This window comes from Anas acuta, chromosome 3, assembly GCF_963932015.1.
Source record: "Anas acuta chromosome 3, bAnaAcu1.1, whole genome shotgun sequence".
NCBI lineage: Eukaryota > Metazoa > Chordata > Aves > Anseriformes > Anatidae > Anas > Anas acuta.
In genome coordinates this window covers 70571661-70590179 of record NC_088981.1, presented here as the reverse complement: position 1 = coordinate 70590179, position 18519 = coordinate 70571661, and the positions used below count along the sequence as shown (strand labels likewise).

General features: G+C 46.9%; 1 protein-coding gene across 2 annotated transcripts in view; it reads right to left on the bottom strand.

Moving 5' to 3' along the window:
- Positions 1–1170: 1170 nt before the first annotated feature.
- Positions 1171–18519, bottom strand: part of METTL24 (methyltransferase like 24) — a 31877-nt gene continuing 14528 nt past the window's right edge. The window contains exons 3-5 of one of the 2 annotated variants that reach the window (XM_068677717.1): positions 16973–17112; positions 11887–12115; positions 1171–2366 (exon numbers count right to left, since the gene is read on the bottom strand). In XM_068677717.1, coding sequence (XP_068533818.1) covers positions 2052–2366; positions 11887–12115; positions 16973–17112 — 684 coding nt within the window. In that variant the 3' untranslated portion in view covers positions 1171–2051. Of the gene's footprint in view, positions 2367–11469; positions 11675–11886; positions 12116–16972; positions 17113–18519 lie in introns of those variants that run through there. The other variant, XM_068677718.1, reaches the window with a different exon arrangement.

Sequence of the window (18519 nt, the reverse complement as noted above, 5' to 3'; positions counted from 1 at the left end):
GCCTGCGATCGCTGCCTGACACTGCTCCATTTACCAGCAGTCCTGGCCTTCCTCCTTCTTCCCCAACTGAGGTGTTTAATGCGTGAAACCCGTATGAAGTTGCCTTAGAATTAAACCCCACTTCAGAAAATCCCAGTGCACCCAAAGAAGTGGATGTGTTTGTTTTTAAAAGGTGATAAAAATGGGATTAGAGAGGCAATAACTCCCTTCACACAACACAACAAGGTGCTGTCAGCAGGACTGAAAGGCAGCAGATTGAAAATCAGCGTGCCTTTGTTAAAACAGGCAGGGTTTGACATTTCTCACAAGTTAAAATTTTGGATGTGACTGAAGGAAAGCTGATACGCTCCTGAGTGCATGAGGGCACAGAGCTGGCTTTCACTGAAGAGATTAAAATCCTCTCCACTTCCACGAGCCCTGGACCATCATCAGAGCAGGGTTTTTCTGAAGCATCTTCCAAAGAAGCCCAAGGTGTGTGGCCTCCATGGTCACCACAGATGCTCATGGTCTAATTCACTCAGGCAGTTTCGGGACCCACGAAGGGCTCTGAAGGTCCAGGTGGGGAGGTGGACGGGGTGTGTGGCTTCCTGCAGCCACAGAACAAGAGGAGTGGGAGGAAGGCTGTCACCACAGCTTGCCGGCCTCTTCTGGGAGAAAGGCAGCTGAGATGAAATGCTGAAGCTGCTCCTGCTGGGGAGAGCAGACCTTGCCTGCACCAGGGTAGCAGATGCCCTCAGAGAGGTGGGAGAGGAGGAAAGATTCAGGAAAGAGAGAGGAGAATGACTTGATGTATTTACCTGGCAAAGCATTGGCTCTGGGAGAAAGCTGTCTCACCTGGCTGGACGGATGAGCTCCTGGAGCTTTTTTTCCCCTCTGGAAGCTCGCTGAGGTCCTGAGGGCATGGTGGGAACAACGCTGGGCCCTGCTCTGGGAGGGAACGGGTCAGGGAGGTGAGGCAGCAAAAGGGGTGAAAGAGGAAAGAAGGGTATGAAGAGGAGAAGAGAATCAGACAATTACAAGAGAAGGCACGATACAGGGACAATGAGAGAGACCTCTTGAAGCACAGTGCCGGACTGCGAAACACCATGGGGAGGCACACTGAGCCCCATGGAAGTTTGAAATCAAAGGTAGTCACAAAGCACATCTATCAAAGACACAGAAACGCTGTGATCTGGTATTTCAATGCCAAGTTTAATGTCAAAAATCTTTAGAAAAAGAAACAATTTGCTATTGACTTTTTAGCTCCCTGCATTGCTTAGCTTCTCAGGGAACGGCCAAGCCTGGCTGCTGGCAGCACCCTGCAGGCAACCTGGTGCTCAGCGTGCCTGCAGAGCAGGGCACGTCCCTACACCTCCGAGGGCAGGTGGCCACTGCCTCTGTGAGTGCCTGTGCAGCACTGAGGTCTGTCCTGCCGTGTCGGGGACAGGCAGGCTGGGCCAGGGAAAATATGTGCTGAGAAGCAGCCAGGTGCAGCACTGGAAAAGGCACGCTGTGGGTTCGTTCACTCAAACCCAAAACCAAGCTAAAAAAGAGCAGGTTTCACTTTTATATAAACGTCTCACTTGATGAGAAACCATTTGTCACAGCCGTTGCAAGAGCAATTTAAGACGAGCTGTTCTTTGAGTGGGTAAACTGGTGAAGCCCTGCCTTCTGTGGCTGGCATTACATGGAAGAGGTCTCTGGAGGGCAAGGAGAGGGGCTCTGGGGCTCTGGTGGCAGCTCCTCCTGCAGTTGAGTGTCTGTGTCCCACTGCCAGGCGTGTGAGACAGGCTGAGCTCAAAAAGCTGCCCTTAGCTTCCCCAGACAACCCTCTGCAGAACGCCTGTCCTCTAAGAAGGTATCCTTGCTGGCAAATACACTGCTATACCTAAAGATTTACAGCAGGCATCTTCTCCTCGTGCCAGGTCTTTTGACAATGCCCAAAAATAAAAACCAGCCCGTTTAATCAGCAACTGCTGAATGCATATTTAGTGACTTTTAGCCAGTGACTCCAAGGTCCTCTTCAGTAATGGACAGATGGCTCGCGGTCACACCTCATCAATTCCTTCCTGCTATTGCCACCTCGTATTCACCCAGCTCAGCGTGTAACAGCTACTGGCATTGAAGGCTGCCTTTTTCAGGAACATCTGTGGTTTCGATAGGTCTTTGTAGGTATGGAAAAGCCTGAAGTCCTTCAGCTCCAGTTCCCGGAGCAGACTGTACCAGTACCGCACCACGGTGCTGTCGTTGCCGCTGACCTCGAAGCCAGGCCAGTGGATGTGCACCTCGAAGACCAGCTGCCCGATCTGCTCGATGACATCCTCCAGGATCAGGTTTTCCAGAATTTTCCACTCGGCGCTCTCCACATCTGCCTTGAGGACATCAATCTGCAACAGAAACGTAAGTGCTAGGTGGAAATGCTTTGCATTACTGGCAGCAAGTCTGAGGCCGGGCCCTCCCGTTATACAATATACGTAATTAGTCATGTACAGCGGCCTTTGTGTTTAAAAAATAATTATCTCAGAGCATCCTAGGGCTAACAGTGACAGGACAGCACGTGAAGTTTCACAGCCCTTCTCCTCCTGCCTCCGACTCCTGGCCTGAGGAGCTTTGTACTCTGAGCTGCTCTTAGAGCCAAGGCGCGTTACCGTTCCCTCACAGATCTTGTGGTGGCGGCGGTGAAGCTGTGGAGAAAATTCACCCATCTCACTGATAGGCAGCTCCTCCAAACAGTACGGGATGGCAGCAAAGAAGCCATGAAGCCTGAAAGGAGAATATTACAACCAAGCACAAACTACAGGTGCCTCATTTTGATTTTCGGCCATTATTTAATGTCATGGTTGGCTATTCAGGAAACCAACTTGCACGGCCCACCACAACTGCAGACTGACTTTGCGTTGAGCTGGGGGAGGGGAGCTGGATCTTCTGCAAGCAAAGAAAGAGGATTTCATCCCCATTTCACACCTGGCAAGACGTGATGACCTGCCAGGGTGTGCAGATGCTGCCAGGCTGAAGTGTGCTTCTTCCCCAGAGCGGGACCAGGGAAACTCCCGGGGGAGCGCAGTTTTCCTGCGCTGTTCCACCTGAGCTGCTGCTCGTGCCCATCTGTTCGCACAGGGGATGTGTTTGAAGTGCAAACTGAAGACTTTATTTAGAGAACAGCAAAAAAAAAAGAGAGAGAAAAAAAAAGAAAAACCTGCAGAAATGTTGCAAGTCAGCAGGCAGGCCCCGTTACAGCTGATGAGGTGCCATTAGCGAGCTGAGGCAGACCCTGAAGAGGCTGAATTTAAGGGCACAACAACACAGCTGTAAGCAGAAATAGCAAAGTTTCCTGAGGCTGTGCTTGCTGTGCTTCTTTGGGTCGCTACCAGGGACTGGAAGACGAACTGGTCTGCATCAATCCCACCTGGATGCCCAAAAACTCTGCAGCCTGGGCTCCCCTATTGCCTGAGGGTCAGAGGCAGGCAGGGCTGGCAGCAGAGGGAAGAAGAGACATTGAGGACAAGAAGTGCAGAGGCTGAAGAGGCTGAGGCAGTGGAAAAAGACCCCAGGATTAGGGAATTAAGGACTGTATTAGGGAATTAAAGCCTGTATCGTCTGCATGGGGAGGGGAGGCGAAGGTTGCTGTGGTCCTGGTTAAAGGCAGCCTTTCAGCAGCAAAGGATGCAAACCTGCAGAAAGAAGACTTTCATCTCCATCCCAAACACATTGGGATGGAGAAGAGCCACAGCTCTTCTCCTGCCCAGAAGTCCCAGGAGATGTAGCTCTGTGAGGATCCCACGCTCCCTTGTCCCTCAGACCTCCCCTATGGGCATCTCCTTCCCTGGGGACAAAGGACATTGGTCCGGGGCTGAGGCAGGCCCCACAATGGCTGGGATCTTTGCACAGCTAAATTAAGGGCCAGGGAGGGATGAGAAGCAAAGGCTAGGGGACCGAAGCAACATCCTTCTGCTAGCCAAATGTCATCCCACAGTCAGATGACAAATTTCAGGGGCAGGAAGCCTGCTCTGTCTGCGCTCTTACGAGCCGTGTGGTTTGTAATGCACTGTGAGTAATCGTCACAGAGCTCGAAGCATCAACCTTTACAAGACATTTATTCTCTTTTTCTCTTCCAAATGTAAGAATGTGAGCAATTAGAACTAACTAGGTTAGGAAAGTAGAAAAATGGGGCTTTTTTAATGTTTTCTCAGCGCTTTGCTGCTCTGCAAAGCCTTGTGCCGGTCCCACTTGGGGAGAAAAACGACGGCCTTTCCTCATGCACAACCAAGCATACAAAACGGCTGAGAAGGAATGGGTTTCAATGAGTGGAAGTTACCACCTGCAGCATAAATGCTTGCTTCTCCTTTTCAGGGTAATGACTTGTCACCGAGCCTGCCTCCCGAAGCACAGCCCGGAGCTCTGTCTGCCTTGATGGCTCCTGAAGCACCGGGGTTAACGGGGATCTCACCCCGGGCTGGCCCCTGGGCACCCTTTAAAGCTCCTGGTGGAGCAGAGTTGATTGAGGGTGAGCAGCTGGGAAGCAATTTAGCCACATTACCTCCAGCACCAGCTCAGCATGGCGAAACAGCAGCCAGGAAAGCAACAGGGTGCGGGTCAGGCAGCCGGGGTGCCTCCTGGCTGGGGGCAGCGAGAGGAGATGTGGAGGTGGTTGCAAAGCAAGAGGGGAGCTCCCAAATGCCCCATCCTTCTGCATCAGCACCATTTCCTGTCACAAACGTCTTGAGGAACTTGCTCCTCCACCTCTTCAAACAGAGAACAATCTCCAGGACGGGCAATGGGCAGCTCACTGCTAGCTGAGGGCTCCGAGTGATGCCTCCCCGGAGGAAACAGGGCGAGGAGCCACCCAGAGGACACGGGGGCTCTTTAGCACTTCCCCCAGCAGCAAGCTCCTCGCCAGCACAGAGCATCAGCAACTCCCCAGTGCACATCCCCACTCTGCCCCAGCTCCTGGTTGCACCCTGTTACATTTTCTGCTTTGTGCAGCTCTCCCACCGCAGAGGAAAAATCCAAACGTTGCCTCATCGGGTCCTTAAATCCCTGTGGAGAAGCGGAGAAGTGGAGAATTCCCACCAGGCAGCTCCAGAAAACCTGATCTTGAATTATTTATCATCCTGATCATCAGCAGGAGCTCTGCCTGCAAAGCCAGGAGGAGCTGGAGCTGCGAGTGTGTGCGTGTGTGAGCAAGGGACGGAGGGCTGGGGCTGCTGTGAAGTGGTTGAGCACAGCAAACAGCATCCCGGCTGCCAGACCCTCTCGTGGGCTGTGTTGCTGATGTAGAAATCATGTTGGAGCACGGAGCTGTGCTGGGGACTGAACACAGCCCATGCAGTGCTCCAGGGAAGCCGGGGGAAACAGACTCTGAATACCTGATTTTTCTGAGGGGCCTTCCTTAACAACAGCAAAGGCAGCAAAGAAAGAGAATGAAAACCTTACAAAACCCTCCTCACTTTCTCATTTTTAGCAAATGATGCCATGCCTTGAGAGTTGTGGGGTTCCTTCCAGAGCAGACCCACCTCATTTCTGTTTCAGCAGCGAAATGCTTTCATTACAATTCAGGCACTGCACCAGCCTTTTTCCTAGGGGAAGCAAAGGCTACAGGTTGTAGCTCTCCCAGCCAACATTAGCATTAAAAAGATCTTCTCTCCGTGCCTGCTAATTGCATACAAAACACCACCTGTCCCCAGAAACACCACTGCTCTTAACGATACCTTGAGGATTGGTGGAGAGAATTTAAAGAAGGTGAAAAGATCTGCAGGAAAGGAAGAGATGACCCCGCACAGGAATGCACGACGCATTTCTAGTGCCTGATACAGGTGGTGGGAGAGGCGGTGAGCAGGAAATCAGCGATCAGAGACCCAAAACCAGCTGGAAATGGCTGCGCCAGCTTCATTGCCACTTGGTTTTCAGCAGCAGGACTAAAATTCAGGAACTCACTGGCACACCCACACACAGAAAGTCAAGGCACACACACACCAGCTAGTGCTCGAATTGCAGCTCCGGTGTAGAAATTGGTCCCATTACACCGCCAATGAATTGGGCCCAGCATGTACAAACATATTCTCAAAGGGCCTGAGTGTGTGTGTTACGGGTAATAAGCCTTGCCTGAACCCATAAATCAATTTACAGAGCCCGAGGCAGACGCTTATTGTAGAATAACACGCTCTCCAGCACTCCGAGCCTTTGCTTTAATGGCATGACTTAAAAAAAGATCCTGCTTTACATTTTCTAGCTAGCTTGACTGAAGTTATTATCTCTGGTGCTCTCCCTTTCAGCACAACCAGCACGGAAATCAGGCGTGTGAGACATCTGCAGAACTCGGGACTTCTAAGACAGCTGCTGAGCACACAGCTGGGTTTGGAGGCACCGCCACAGCTCCCCACGTCCTACAGTTTTTCCTCTCTGCACGCCTCGAGGCTGCCATCCACCTTGCCTAATCCCTCTTGCATCCATCCTTATCTTTCTGGTTTCACACAGAAATCCGAGGCTGGAGCTGGAGCAAAAAAAAAAAAAAAAAAAAAAAACAGAAAAGGGGATGTGTGGAATTAAGACAGAATTTTTAAGCATGCTCTCCCTCCCTGTGGTCTCCCCAGGTCCCCTTCCCAGCCCCATGGCATTTGCTTGTTGCACTGCTCACCGCCTGCAGCGCTGTCGGAGCACAGAAGCAAGTCTCCCTTTTTATCCCCTCTGTTTTTCCTGGCTCACTCCCACGTGCACGCATTATCAGCGTGGCACAGGTCACATCTGGTAGCATTTCCCCACTACTCGCTCAAAACACAACAAAGGCCCCAAAACGCACGCATGCTGTGTGTGACACCGCAGCAGAGCTGGGCCGCTCACGGCCACGTTAAACTCTGCCTTTCTGCAATTACCACCCCTGTAGTGAATACGGAGCTGCAAATCATCTTCTTAATTAAAAATGATTCCAACTACCACGTCTGAAGGCTGCTGAAGTAATTCCCTGCCAGGAAAAATGAGACAGAAAAGAGAGTCCTCTGGATACCTCCGTAATTTCATCTGACTCTGATGAGAGAGGAAACGATTCTCGCAGGTCTGGGGAATTTGTTTCTCATTGTGCTCGTCGCTAATGGAATTTTCTCACGCTTCAGCACTTACCCTGCTTTGTGGTGACACTCTGAAGTGTTGTTATTTAAGAAAGAGAGGAGAACAGGATGAGGAGGCTGCCTGACTCAGCTGGACTCTGCCTCTGTGCTACTAGGGCAAACCACTCGAGGTGGGATGCACCTCGCCCAGCCTTAGCCATGGCAACCCAGAGAAAAAAAGGAACTTCTGAAGGGCAATTTGGGACGGGCAGTTCGTGCCATCCAGCCTGTTTTACGTGCCCACCCTTGCATGAGATGAACTGCACCTTAAAGGGTTTGCCTTGAGTTTACGAGGCCCTCGACAGCTATCTCCAACGCAGATGTGTGAGTTAAGGGAGAGCTCCACGCTTCTCCATCCTTTGGCAATCCATTTGTTTAGAGTTTAGGGTCTTTGGGTTATGGTTTTGTGCCTGCCTTGCTGATAAGAGGTGGCAGTGGAGGCATTTCCAGGGCAGGAAGAAAAGTTTGGCAGTGACAGCCTGAGACCCCACCAGGGCTCTGATCACTTGTCTTCCAGCTGCAAGAGGGCAAAAACTAAGAAGATATTATGGAAAATGCACGATCTCTCCTGTCAGAGGAGACTTAGAGGGCAGCACGACAGCCCTACCAAAACAAAGGCTGTTCTGCCCAAATACATCTGAAGAGCCACAGAAAAAGGGCCACGTAAGTCTATGGTTCTGAAAATAGTGATGCTACCATCAGATGAAGGCTGTCTTTCTTCCTTCTAGAACTAAGACTCGGGAAAAAAACAAAACAAACAAAAAAAAAAAAACCACAGATAAGCACAGTACAGCAAAGAATAATAATAATAAAAAAGCCCTTTCAACAGAACTCCAAACAAGACATCCTGCAGTCCCACGGCGCACATGGTGATGAGTAGCTGCATGGATTTGGTTGCTCCAGAAGTTGAAGGTGGGCTTCTCCCAATCTGGAAAGTTAATTTTTTGGTTGTTTAATCACATCTCCACGCACAACTAACTTGCTGTACAGTTCTCCTGGGCTTTTATTTTGTATTTATTTATGTCCTACCACCATCAAGTTGATTTTAAATCAAAAAGGTAAATTGATCTTCTTTAATCTTCTTTCTCTTCCACACCACGAAAGTGCAGCATGAAACGGAGGCTGCAGTATCTGCTGTAGGAGATGAGACAAGGGATAAATCACTTGCTGAGGAGGAGATGAGGTTATTAATCAAAATGGCTGCAGGGTGTAAGGTTTTGAGGTGGTGTTGTATTAAGTAACAGGTGAAAGGGAGGAGTCTTTTTTTTTCCTCTTAGCCAGGTTGTCAAACAAACGATTCTTCACTCAGACACCAGCATAAATTAAAGCCTTCTAATCAAAACTGGGACTTAAAGCTCTCTTTGCATTTCTTTTAATAAAAAAACAATGGCACAGTTTGGTCTCTTATGATTTGTTCAAGATGACTTGAGTGGAACAATTTGATATGCCAAAAGATATGCCTATGAGCACTTCCTGATTAAATGAAGATGATATTTTGCATGCTCAGATTCTCCTTTCTAGTTTAATTTGTTTCCCAGGAAAGCACCTTACCCACCGCTGCCTTGTGCCAAAAGAATGCAAATTCACAGCCCTTACTGATGGCAGCACGTGAGGTTTGACCTGCAGAGCTCAAGAAGAAGACAAACGACTTCTTAATTGGGTTCATGGTGCAAAGAAGGTCAACAGCATCCTGGGATGCTTTAGCAGGAGCACGGCCCATTGACCAAGGGACGTGATTATCCCTCTGTATTCAGCACTTGTGACAGTACACCTAGATACTGCGTCCAGTTTTGGCTCCCCAGATATAAGGAAAAACTTTTTCCATGATGAGGACCGCCAAGCAGGACAATAGATTGCTTGGAGAAGTTGCACGGTCTCCACTTTGGGGAAAACTCAGTGCATTTCAAGATTGGAGTGGAAAAAAATCTGAACAAAATGATCTGATTTCAGAGCAGGCCTTGCATTGGGCTGGGGATTGAACTACAGGACTCCCAAAATCCCTTCTGACCTCAGTTACCCAGTGATCCCATATGAATGAAGCTCCCCACCCAGCTATTAATGATCCGTGGGGAACACCAGTACCATAGCACCCTCGCCCCAGTAGTCTGTGAGAGAAAAGGAAAAGCTAGCTTTCACAAAGCCGAACTGTGATGAAATAAGAAAGGAAATCTTAAGCATTCGATGTCTTTCTCTCTTTTCTACACTATTCATCAGCAGTGCACTGGAGAGTACCCATACTCAGAAAAAAAAGGAAAAAAAAAAAGAAAAGATTAGGAAAAAAATATATGAGAAAGATCGATTCTTACATCTTTATCCTCTCCAGTGGCTGATAAAATACTGAAGATACAGGTATATGAAGATACTGAAAATACTGATATATCTCAGAAGATATATCAGCAATTTTTCAGTCTAGATCTGTGTGCCAGGAAACAGGACTCTCACTACATCCTTTGGAGATTATTCCAGCACTTAAAAGATTTCTCTCTCTCATAGTTCCCCAAAATAGTCTGACTGCATGTCTCCTTCTTCAATCTCATCCTATTACAGAATGAGATGATTCCTCTACCTCCAGGCTATTTACACTCCTCAGAGAACAGAGGGCTGTTATGTCACGCAGCCCTTTAGGAAGATCAAGTTCATTTTAATGCTTCCTCAAATCCACTCCAACAGCAGAAGAACTGTTTGTGTTCCTTGTCATAATAACAGAATGGGTTTCCACTTCTGTGGGAGGGCTCTCAGTACTGACTGCAGAATAGCAGGTGTGCTCTCATTCGAGCCAGAGAGAGAAATAAGCCCGTCTTTGATGTCTTTACACACAAACCCCCCAGACTGCATGGGTTCCTTTTAGACTGCAGTGGTAAGATCTCCAGGAGGCCTTGTCTGTCCCCTCTTCAACAGTCCCTGACGTCAGTGGAAATATTCTCATTCACTTGGAGGGTCTTGGATCGAGTCCCAAATCTTTAAGAATAAAAGCAAGGAGAAAATGAGGCTTTGACTTCACATGATGTTGCTCGGAATTCCTCCCTTGAAGTGGGAAGAGAGCAGCTTTGAGGGTAGGCGTCAGGATTTTTAAAGCTAAAAAGAAGGGGCCCAAGAGCATGTTCCAAATTTCTAACTGAAAAAAAAAAAATGCTTTGGAAAATATTATGGAAACTGTTTTGAATTAACTTATTTATTTAGTCAAGGAACATTCCACTTGCATTCACCGGAAAAATGAAAATGTGAGTGTCACAGCAGTTACTTTGATGTCCCTGTCACAAATTGGAGCATACAAGTGTGCTAATGCAACACACTACTCTTCAGATGGCCTTCCAAACAGATAAAAACTAAGTAGAACGATGTAAATAGAATAGGTTTATTCAGGTATTTCCCAAATAGGAAGCATCAGAAGGCTGCCAAGTATGTGATGGCTGCACACTGACTGGGGAAGTCAGCTCCTGACCTCACTAATGGCCTAATTTGCACGGGGAAGCCATGTGAATAGGCTAAATGGCCACGCATGGTGTTCACGTTGTGCCAACACACTTAGCCAAATCCTCTGCTGTGTGTGCACAGCTACAGAAAAGCCCGACCCCACACGTCATGTGTGCCCTGTGCCCTGCAGCTGGGTGCTTTCATGTCAGGCAGCTCTCACCCAGGAAGTCGCACACTCAGACTCGTAGCTACGCTCCTCTAACTCACAGCAGGTCTCACGAGCCAGCCCATGACAACCAACTGACTGCTCCCAGCAGGTTCTCGTGTGTCACAACATTCGTGTGCTTTTTTCTGGATCAGGTCATTAATCATTTGCTCTGTGAGTAATTCATCTACAATCAAAACAATCAATGTGAGGCATACGTCAAAGGAAAGCCATCTCCGTCTCTCCCCAGATGTTTCACTAATGCACAACCTAGGACAATTACAGGATGACTAAGAAGCAGGAAAAAGATGCTTTCTCTGCTCTTCTCTTCAAAATGGTTCAATCAGGAGAGCTGAACCAAAAGAAAATGCTAAAGAAAAGCGAGAAATGAACTGAAAAGGACATCTTGAGTTTTATAATAACAAACCAAACAAATGTTGCACTGCTTGCTTGCTTTGTAAATCCTACAGCTCATCCTTAGCTCAGGCTGCCTTTTTTTGTTAAAAAAATGAAAGAAAAAAAAAAAAGAAAACAAAGACATGCAGAACTAGCTGCAGGCAATGAAGTATATTAGCATTTCAATTCATGCTAGTATATCCTCTGAGGGAAAATCTCTCTTGAAAGCAACCTAATCCTGTGTGTCAGGAACTTCCTCAAATGTCTTTTGGCAACAGTTAGTTGAAAATTGAAGATTTCTGATGTATTTATTTTATTAAAAAAAAAAAAAAAAAAGGAAATGTTAAAAAAACAGAGCACTGCCAATTGCAAAACAGGATGTTTTTGTTGACGAAGACTGTGGCTGGGACTAGTAACCCTGAAAATGTAAACAACCCATCCATTACTTCTCTTCTGATTGTTGATACAAATATTTTTGTCTTTGTAAACTGTGCTGCTGGAGGAGTTTAGTGCTGTTACCCAAGCGATGACCAGAACTTCCACAGGACCGAAAACACAAATGCCCAGTGTCATCAGCTAGCTGAAGGGAAAAGAAAGGGAGAAGGAGGAAAGTATTTGGCTTGTGATTTAAAATCAAAGTGGCTGTTATCAGCGCACAGGAAAAGCGAGGTAGAAAAGACACCCCTAGAAGGAATGCCTTGCAAGTGTTTCTGAAGAAAAAAATGTTGTCAGGAGATAACCTTGGAAAGCTCCTGAGCTCCTGAGACAGCAAGAATCACAGTATCACCTTACCTTCTGGTGTCCAAACTCGCTCAATATCGTGCCCAACTTCTTCGTGTTGCTGTGAAGTCTGTGAGCAGCAATGGCTGGGTTGGGATCCCTCCAGTCCACGGAGAGGCGATGGTACCAGAGGCGCCGACCCTCCTGGATGTGCGCTGACTTGATGCTGGGGTCGAAGCGATGCACCTCGCAGCCACTCTTGGCCATGTTGACCTCAAACTGGTTGTCATCGTTGCCCAGCCTACGAAACAAACAAGATGCAAGTATTAATGCTTCAAAAAGGCCTGCTGGTGAGGAGAACATCCTGAAGACTGTGGCATGTAAGAAGGGAAAATCCACCCTCTTAGATTCTGAAGCAAACTGGAAGAGCTGTCATGCTGCCCATTGGGATTTTATCCACAGTGCTGTGTATAACCTAACCCTAATTCTGATGAGATAACCAGAAATAAGGCTGAAGGACAACACTGCCTGCTGAAGATTTAGGATAAGTACTTAGATAAAGAAAACTTAGAGGAACATGCAGAAGAACAAATATATTTAAAATGCCTACAATACTGTTCTGTAAAAATCAGGCATATTTCCTACCACATCAATACAACGATGACCCACAATGGCTACCACTAGGGTTAAGAAGCAAAAACCAAATTCCTCTCCTCCTCTGTGCACAGGAAGACACAGATTAAAATGCAAATTTCAAAGCACCTCCTTCCTAACAGCAGCAGTGTTTTTACACTTAGAGAAAGATTGATGCTAATTTGAAAAAGACCCCAAAGAAGGACAAACAGCCCCATTGTACAGAAAATAGTGCCATCACAGTCCCTGTCACTGCAAAGAGAAGATGTGCTTGATGAGCCTGGGCCACACTCCCACCTCCTATAGCCAACTGATTCAGACAGGATACAACAAAACTAAAAACTCTGTTATTTTCCATTGCAATCACGTATCTGGACCTGAGGCCTTCCCTGCTGTGTAAAAGATGATGTCCTCTTCACCTCTTCCCCTCCAAGCCTGTTCCAAGTGTGGTTTGAGGCATAATCTAAACCTGAAACTTAATCAAAATCAGGCTGCTGGATACACACATGTAGCACTGGGAAGGGAATCAAGGTTTGATTCCCTGGTGAAGTTGGCTTGGTAAAATATTGGTAAAGTGAATCCAACTCCTGATGCAAAGTTTGGGTATGTTTTGGGAGTTACCAGCACAGTATGACATCTGCCAAGCCCAAGGTAACAGTGCCCTGCTAGAAGGTCCTCCACTGAACCTCCTTCCCCTTCAGGAGTCCTGGGTGAGAAGAAGGATACGGGGATTGCAGGAACAGCTCAGCATGCTTTTAAGAACGATTGTATTTCACACGACTCCAGCCCCTCGAGATGTGTAGGAGGGAAAGAGGGCAGTTTTCTGTTACTGCATTCAATAGACACCAGGAAAAAAAGTTCAGAAGTTAACCAAGTGAATCGGCGTGTTTGTTTGCACATGGCATTCTACAGAATGGGCGCAGATGAACAAAGGGCAGCGTAATCCCTCCGGAATGAGAAGCTGGCTGAAAAGGAACAAAATACAAATTGTCTGGGACAAATGCAGCATTAGAGCAATGAGCCTACCAGCGACCCATGGACACACGCATCCGTGACACACTTCCAACAGTTCCAGCTGGTGCAAGCCAGATGCTTTGGATGTAGGCAGGCTTCAGGCTGCTTCCAAGCAGATTGTTGCTCGTGTGTGGACTGCAAAGGGAGGCTTGCAGTGGTGCAAAACAGAACAAAAAATAGTTGAGGGTGAAGAAAGGGCTGGTGTATCTTCTGACACTCGTGCTAACGGCTCAAATTTATGCCTGAAGAGAGATCTAATCAATCACAAGCATTTACAAGACAAAATAAGGTCGCTACAGGACTGCAAACTGGTTTGAAAAATGCCAGGCTCACATGTGATCATGCCAAATGAGAATGCAGCACAAGAGAAGTAAACAAACAAGGTTTCTTAAGAAAGATTTTGTGATACTTAAAAAGGAAAAAAAAAAGAAAAAAAGGCAACCTTAAGAAATACGTTGAGGTCACAGAAAAACAGCAAGGCCATCAGGAGAGACCAGCTGCTGTCTCCAGCAAGAGACAAATAAAAAATGCTAGAGACACTGACCTATTTATCCTGCAGAGGAGAAGACAGAGCTTGGCTACAGACACGGGTTGCACGTGGTCCCCTGCAGCAGGGGTAAAGGTGAGCCTTAAAAGCAGCAGAAAACATCCTGCAGATGAGCCCTGTGCAAGAGGAGCAGAAATACTTGCTGGCTCTGCTGCCAGCTCTCATGGACAACTGCAGCTGCTCCAGCACGGGGTGCTCCAGCTTCCAAAGGGACCACAGGTCAGAGGTGTAAAAGCATGCATCTTAAGGTCCAGCTCTCCCTTTCTGGCCTCTTTTTCTTCCCTTCTCTTTTCCTTCTCAAAGGCAGATAACCAATTCCTGCATCTCAGAAAAAAAGAAGCGTCCCCTGCCTGGATCCTAAAGCTCCTACAATTTAAGATCCTCCTAAAATAGGCTTTTACGTGGTGTTGCAGCGAGACTCTTCAAACCTCAACTGTTAAGTTTCTGAAATCCTATTAATTTATATTATCCCAGCTTGAGTGCCTGCCTGTTGTGTTTGTAACAGACTTAGCTTAATCTAAGCAGATTTAGCACTAATAACTACAGCTCACTAATGCACACTGCAATTACACATCACACTGGGAAATCCTACCCCCAAGCACAAACATTGCTGCCTCCCAGTAGTGGAAGCCACTAAAGCTCATCTAAAAAGACCTCCAGACATTTCAGACAGTGCTTTCTCCCATTCAGAAGCAACCTCTTCTACAGTATTCACGAGTGCAAAGTCTAAGCAGCATGCTTTCTTCAATTTTTAATGATTTATGGATTTAATTCGAGATTCCCAGCAACACTCACACTGAACTTTCACATTTGTCCTCCATCCAAGCAGATGCTTCCCATTTGCTCTTTATGAAGCGTATGAGATAAAGAAAAAAAATGTTTAAAGAAGATTTTTGTCTTACTTGGAACAAAATTATTTTTCTGCCTGTCACAAACTAAAGGAAACGAGTCTGACAGAAGAATTATGCAGCAACCAGCTCCAAAGGCTGCGGAAGGAATCCGAAGGATTAAAAACTGCTCCTCCTTAACCTCAAATATTTCTCTTTTCTATTTTAGCTGTTTCGTTAGAGGCATCACGGCTGGGTACTCACTGCACATGTGTATCTGATGATTGATGGAAGAGCCAACATCAGCCTCAGTCTCTGCTAAGCCCTCCTGTCCTGCCACTACAGAAAATCTGGCATTCAGGCTCTCTGCACCGTATCAAAAAAGCACCAGAGTACATGCACCAGTTGAGATTTGTTCAAAACCATCTGCAAGCTACCCTTGTGCTGTTCACCTTTGTGCTCACCTCTGTTTCCCAGCGCAGACAAAATCAACTCTGCATTGCGTCTACGTGCTAATTCAACAAAAATTTCATTCACAATATCAAAAATACCAAAAGGCAAGAGGCTCATTAATTTTATTAATGATCATGTAACTTGAAAGGTAAGGTCTATATCTTAATTCCACTGAGCTACAGGTACTTTGCCAAGACTCCTGAAGTCAGCGGCTGTGTTATCCTAGACTTCCTCTATAACCAAGTGAAGGCTGCAGCTACCTCCAGAAGCTTTCTCAGCTCACCTGGTTTTCCACCCGAATGTGCCCACCCCTCCCTGCAGACTACCTGAGGCAACAAGCCAGGTCTGCAGCTGAGCAGGTACAGACTGTGCCTACGTGTGGGATAATACAGCATCTCTCCTGTCTTCCACAGGAAAGTGAAAAACTGAGCAAAACCCTTCGTGTAAACCCATAGTTTGCATTAAAACCAAGTAAGCATCATTGGAAAAGGGTTCAGAAAAACATCAGCAAGTAAGAGCAGTGCTCAGAAGGAGTCTGCTCTCTGCAGGCATGATTCATCCCTGAAGGGCTCGGTGTTGTTGTTCTGCCACAGCAATATTCAGCAGCATAGCTGAACAAGACCTGAGAGCTCCCTGCTCTCTGAGGAGCTTGTTCTTCACAGCTCTGTACAAGATTGATCCAAATAAAAGCCCACACAAATTAATAGAAAGCACTCCCTGTGAAAGCAGCGTACCCTGGATCCACTCTATGTTAATTGCTGGTGTTAATTGCCATGTGCTCATCACTGGGAAATGCCACCCAGACACAGGTTCTTTGCCATGGACCATTTCTGAACCCACAGCAGCAAAAACACAGAAACAGCCTGGGCTGGTTCAAGGGAGAAGCCCTCCAACATGTCCCCAACCTAAAGCTGGCTCACGGGACCCCAAAGTCGCATCGGGCAGCAGCCACGTGGCCACCTGTGTGAAATGAGGTCCCGCTGATGCAACTGTGCACTGAGGGACAATGTGAAGGGCCAGTGGCCCGACCAAGCCTGAGGACTGAATTCCCTCGTCCTCGCAAGAGGCAGAGGCATTATCAGCAGGGAAACAGGCTGCAGTTGTGGTTTTGCTACCTACAAATCCACTTGTACCGTCGAGAGGGAAGACTTCAATCTCAAGTGCTGTAAACATCACACACACTACAAACGTTTTCAAATCAGGCCACAGTCACCTTCAGTATTATCACTTCGGCACACCTCACCCCTGAAGTGCTCAGCAACCACATCCTCGTATGGAAATGTACAATTTCGTGCCGGGGGGAGTTAATGAAGTTTTAGAAGTAATGCTGCTGAAGTACCTGGCAATTATGCAAGTCACTTCTGCTCAGGGAGACGCTGCACTGCTCCCCAGTTTATCTCACTAATTTCCATCTTCCTCTGCTGGAATTACCACTCACCGCTCACCGTGAGGCAATTTATTCTCATACTGACAGAAAAGCGAAGGGAAATAGAAGACCCTCCTGCAGGAAGGTTTCTCCCTACAAACAGAGTTCACAGAGGCACAGCAGCACATCCTAAACACACCTGAACGGAGCCAGTATTTTAAAAGACAGCTTTGGTGCAGCCTGTGCTGCATTTATAAGGCTCTTTGATGCTCGAATGCACCACGGAAAAATCTGCTGTCTATTAAACAGAGCGCTTACCCAAGGGAATAGAGCCGGCACTGCTTGCTTCTGATCCGATGGACGAGGCCAAACCTCTCATCCAGGCAGACTGACCAGGGCTTCTTTGTGGTTTCAGCGTCCCCTCCCAGGCTGCTCAGGTTCATGCGTTCACACGAAATCTGTTGAAATCCAAGCATGTTTTATTTTAAGACAGAACTTGAAATTTGTTTTTAATTCGCCTTCTGGGGAAAGAGTGGAAAGAAGTTTCATTTAAATCTGCTTGTCAATCTGATCTGCAGCTATGGAAAATGGACCACTTGTTTCCTTGTTTGTCTGTTCTGCTTGGTGAAACTTAAGGCTTATGTAATCCCCCAGAGAGCAACACAGTTTAAAAAGCAAATAATTAAACATTAATATTACACCCTGAAATCAATTTTCCTGAGAACATGTTATTGCAGCATTAAAATGCTTTTTTTTTTTCCCCTTTCAAACCTTGGAGTAAGTTCTGCATCCTGAACCATGCTCAAGGCATGTCACAATTCAATATTTTAATCACAAATTGCAGTGTCACTGCAAGGCATGCTATACACTACACCTGCAATGTCCTGGATCTCCCGAAGAGGTTTAATCATGACCTTACAACACCCCCTGTTCAATTACAAAGGGATTTAAGCAAGGGTTTAACTAAACAGAGGAATCATAGCACGTGTCTGTGCTCTGCTGGCTTATATTCTGAGAGCCTCAAGTCAGGATAAAAGCATTGCAAAAGAAGGGCTACAGACCCTGCAGGAGCCCTGCTGAGCCATCACAATGAGAAGTTGTTCTCTTAACCCAGCACCAACTGTGGCTGCAGGGATGGGAGCTGGCACTGCCAGACAGCCAAAAAAAAAGGTAGAAAGATGCCAATAGAGACAAAATCAGAAGGGAGAATGACAACTGGAATACGGCCTTTGCTGTGGTAGGCACTCTCCACCACGCTCCTCAAAGTAAGTAAATAAACCTCTAATTTCTCAAGTTGTTTAAGCTTTGAAAGATCATTCTGCAGAGCATTGCATCCACAGAGCTGCAAGCTGCTCCACCTCCTCCCTACTCCTGCTTCGCTCCCGATTCTCATGGAAAATTCATAAAAGCTAATACAGCATCTCCTCATGCTGCTCTTGGGATTTACTAAGTTTTAAGTGCTGATTTGCACTGCACCCCACTACCCATTTGCCTTCCGTCACTTCACAGTCAAGGAATAAATGGCATTGTGATAACAAGCACTAATTTTAAGCTACAGAAGAATAATGTGCTCTCTACAGAAAAATAAAAGATTCTGTAGTGCTGCCACTTAATTGACTCACGGTATTATGAGCAATTCCAACCCTCAGAATTCGGAGCAATTTTAGCGAGCAATAGCTCTTGCTATTAAAATAAAACCCCAAATCAAAACACCTGAGCCCTACCTTTAGCACCATCACCCGTCTGTTTACAGACACTGCTGCGCTCAGCTCACGTCCTGCTCTGGGCTTCCCATCGCTGCTGTCACGCAGCACCTGTAAGGTGGTTCTTCTGGTCACCAGACACTGGCAAGAAAAAGCTTTCCC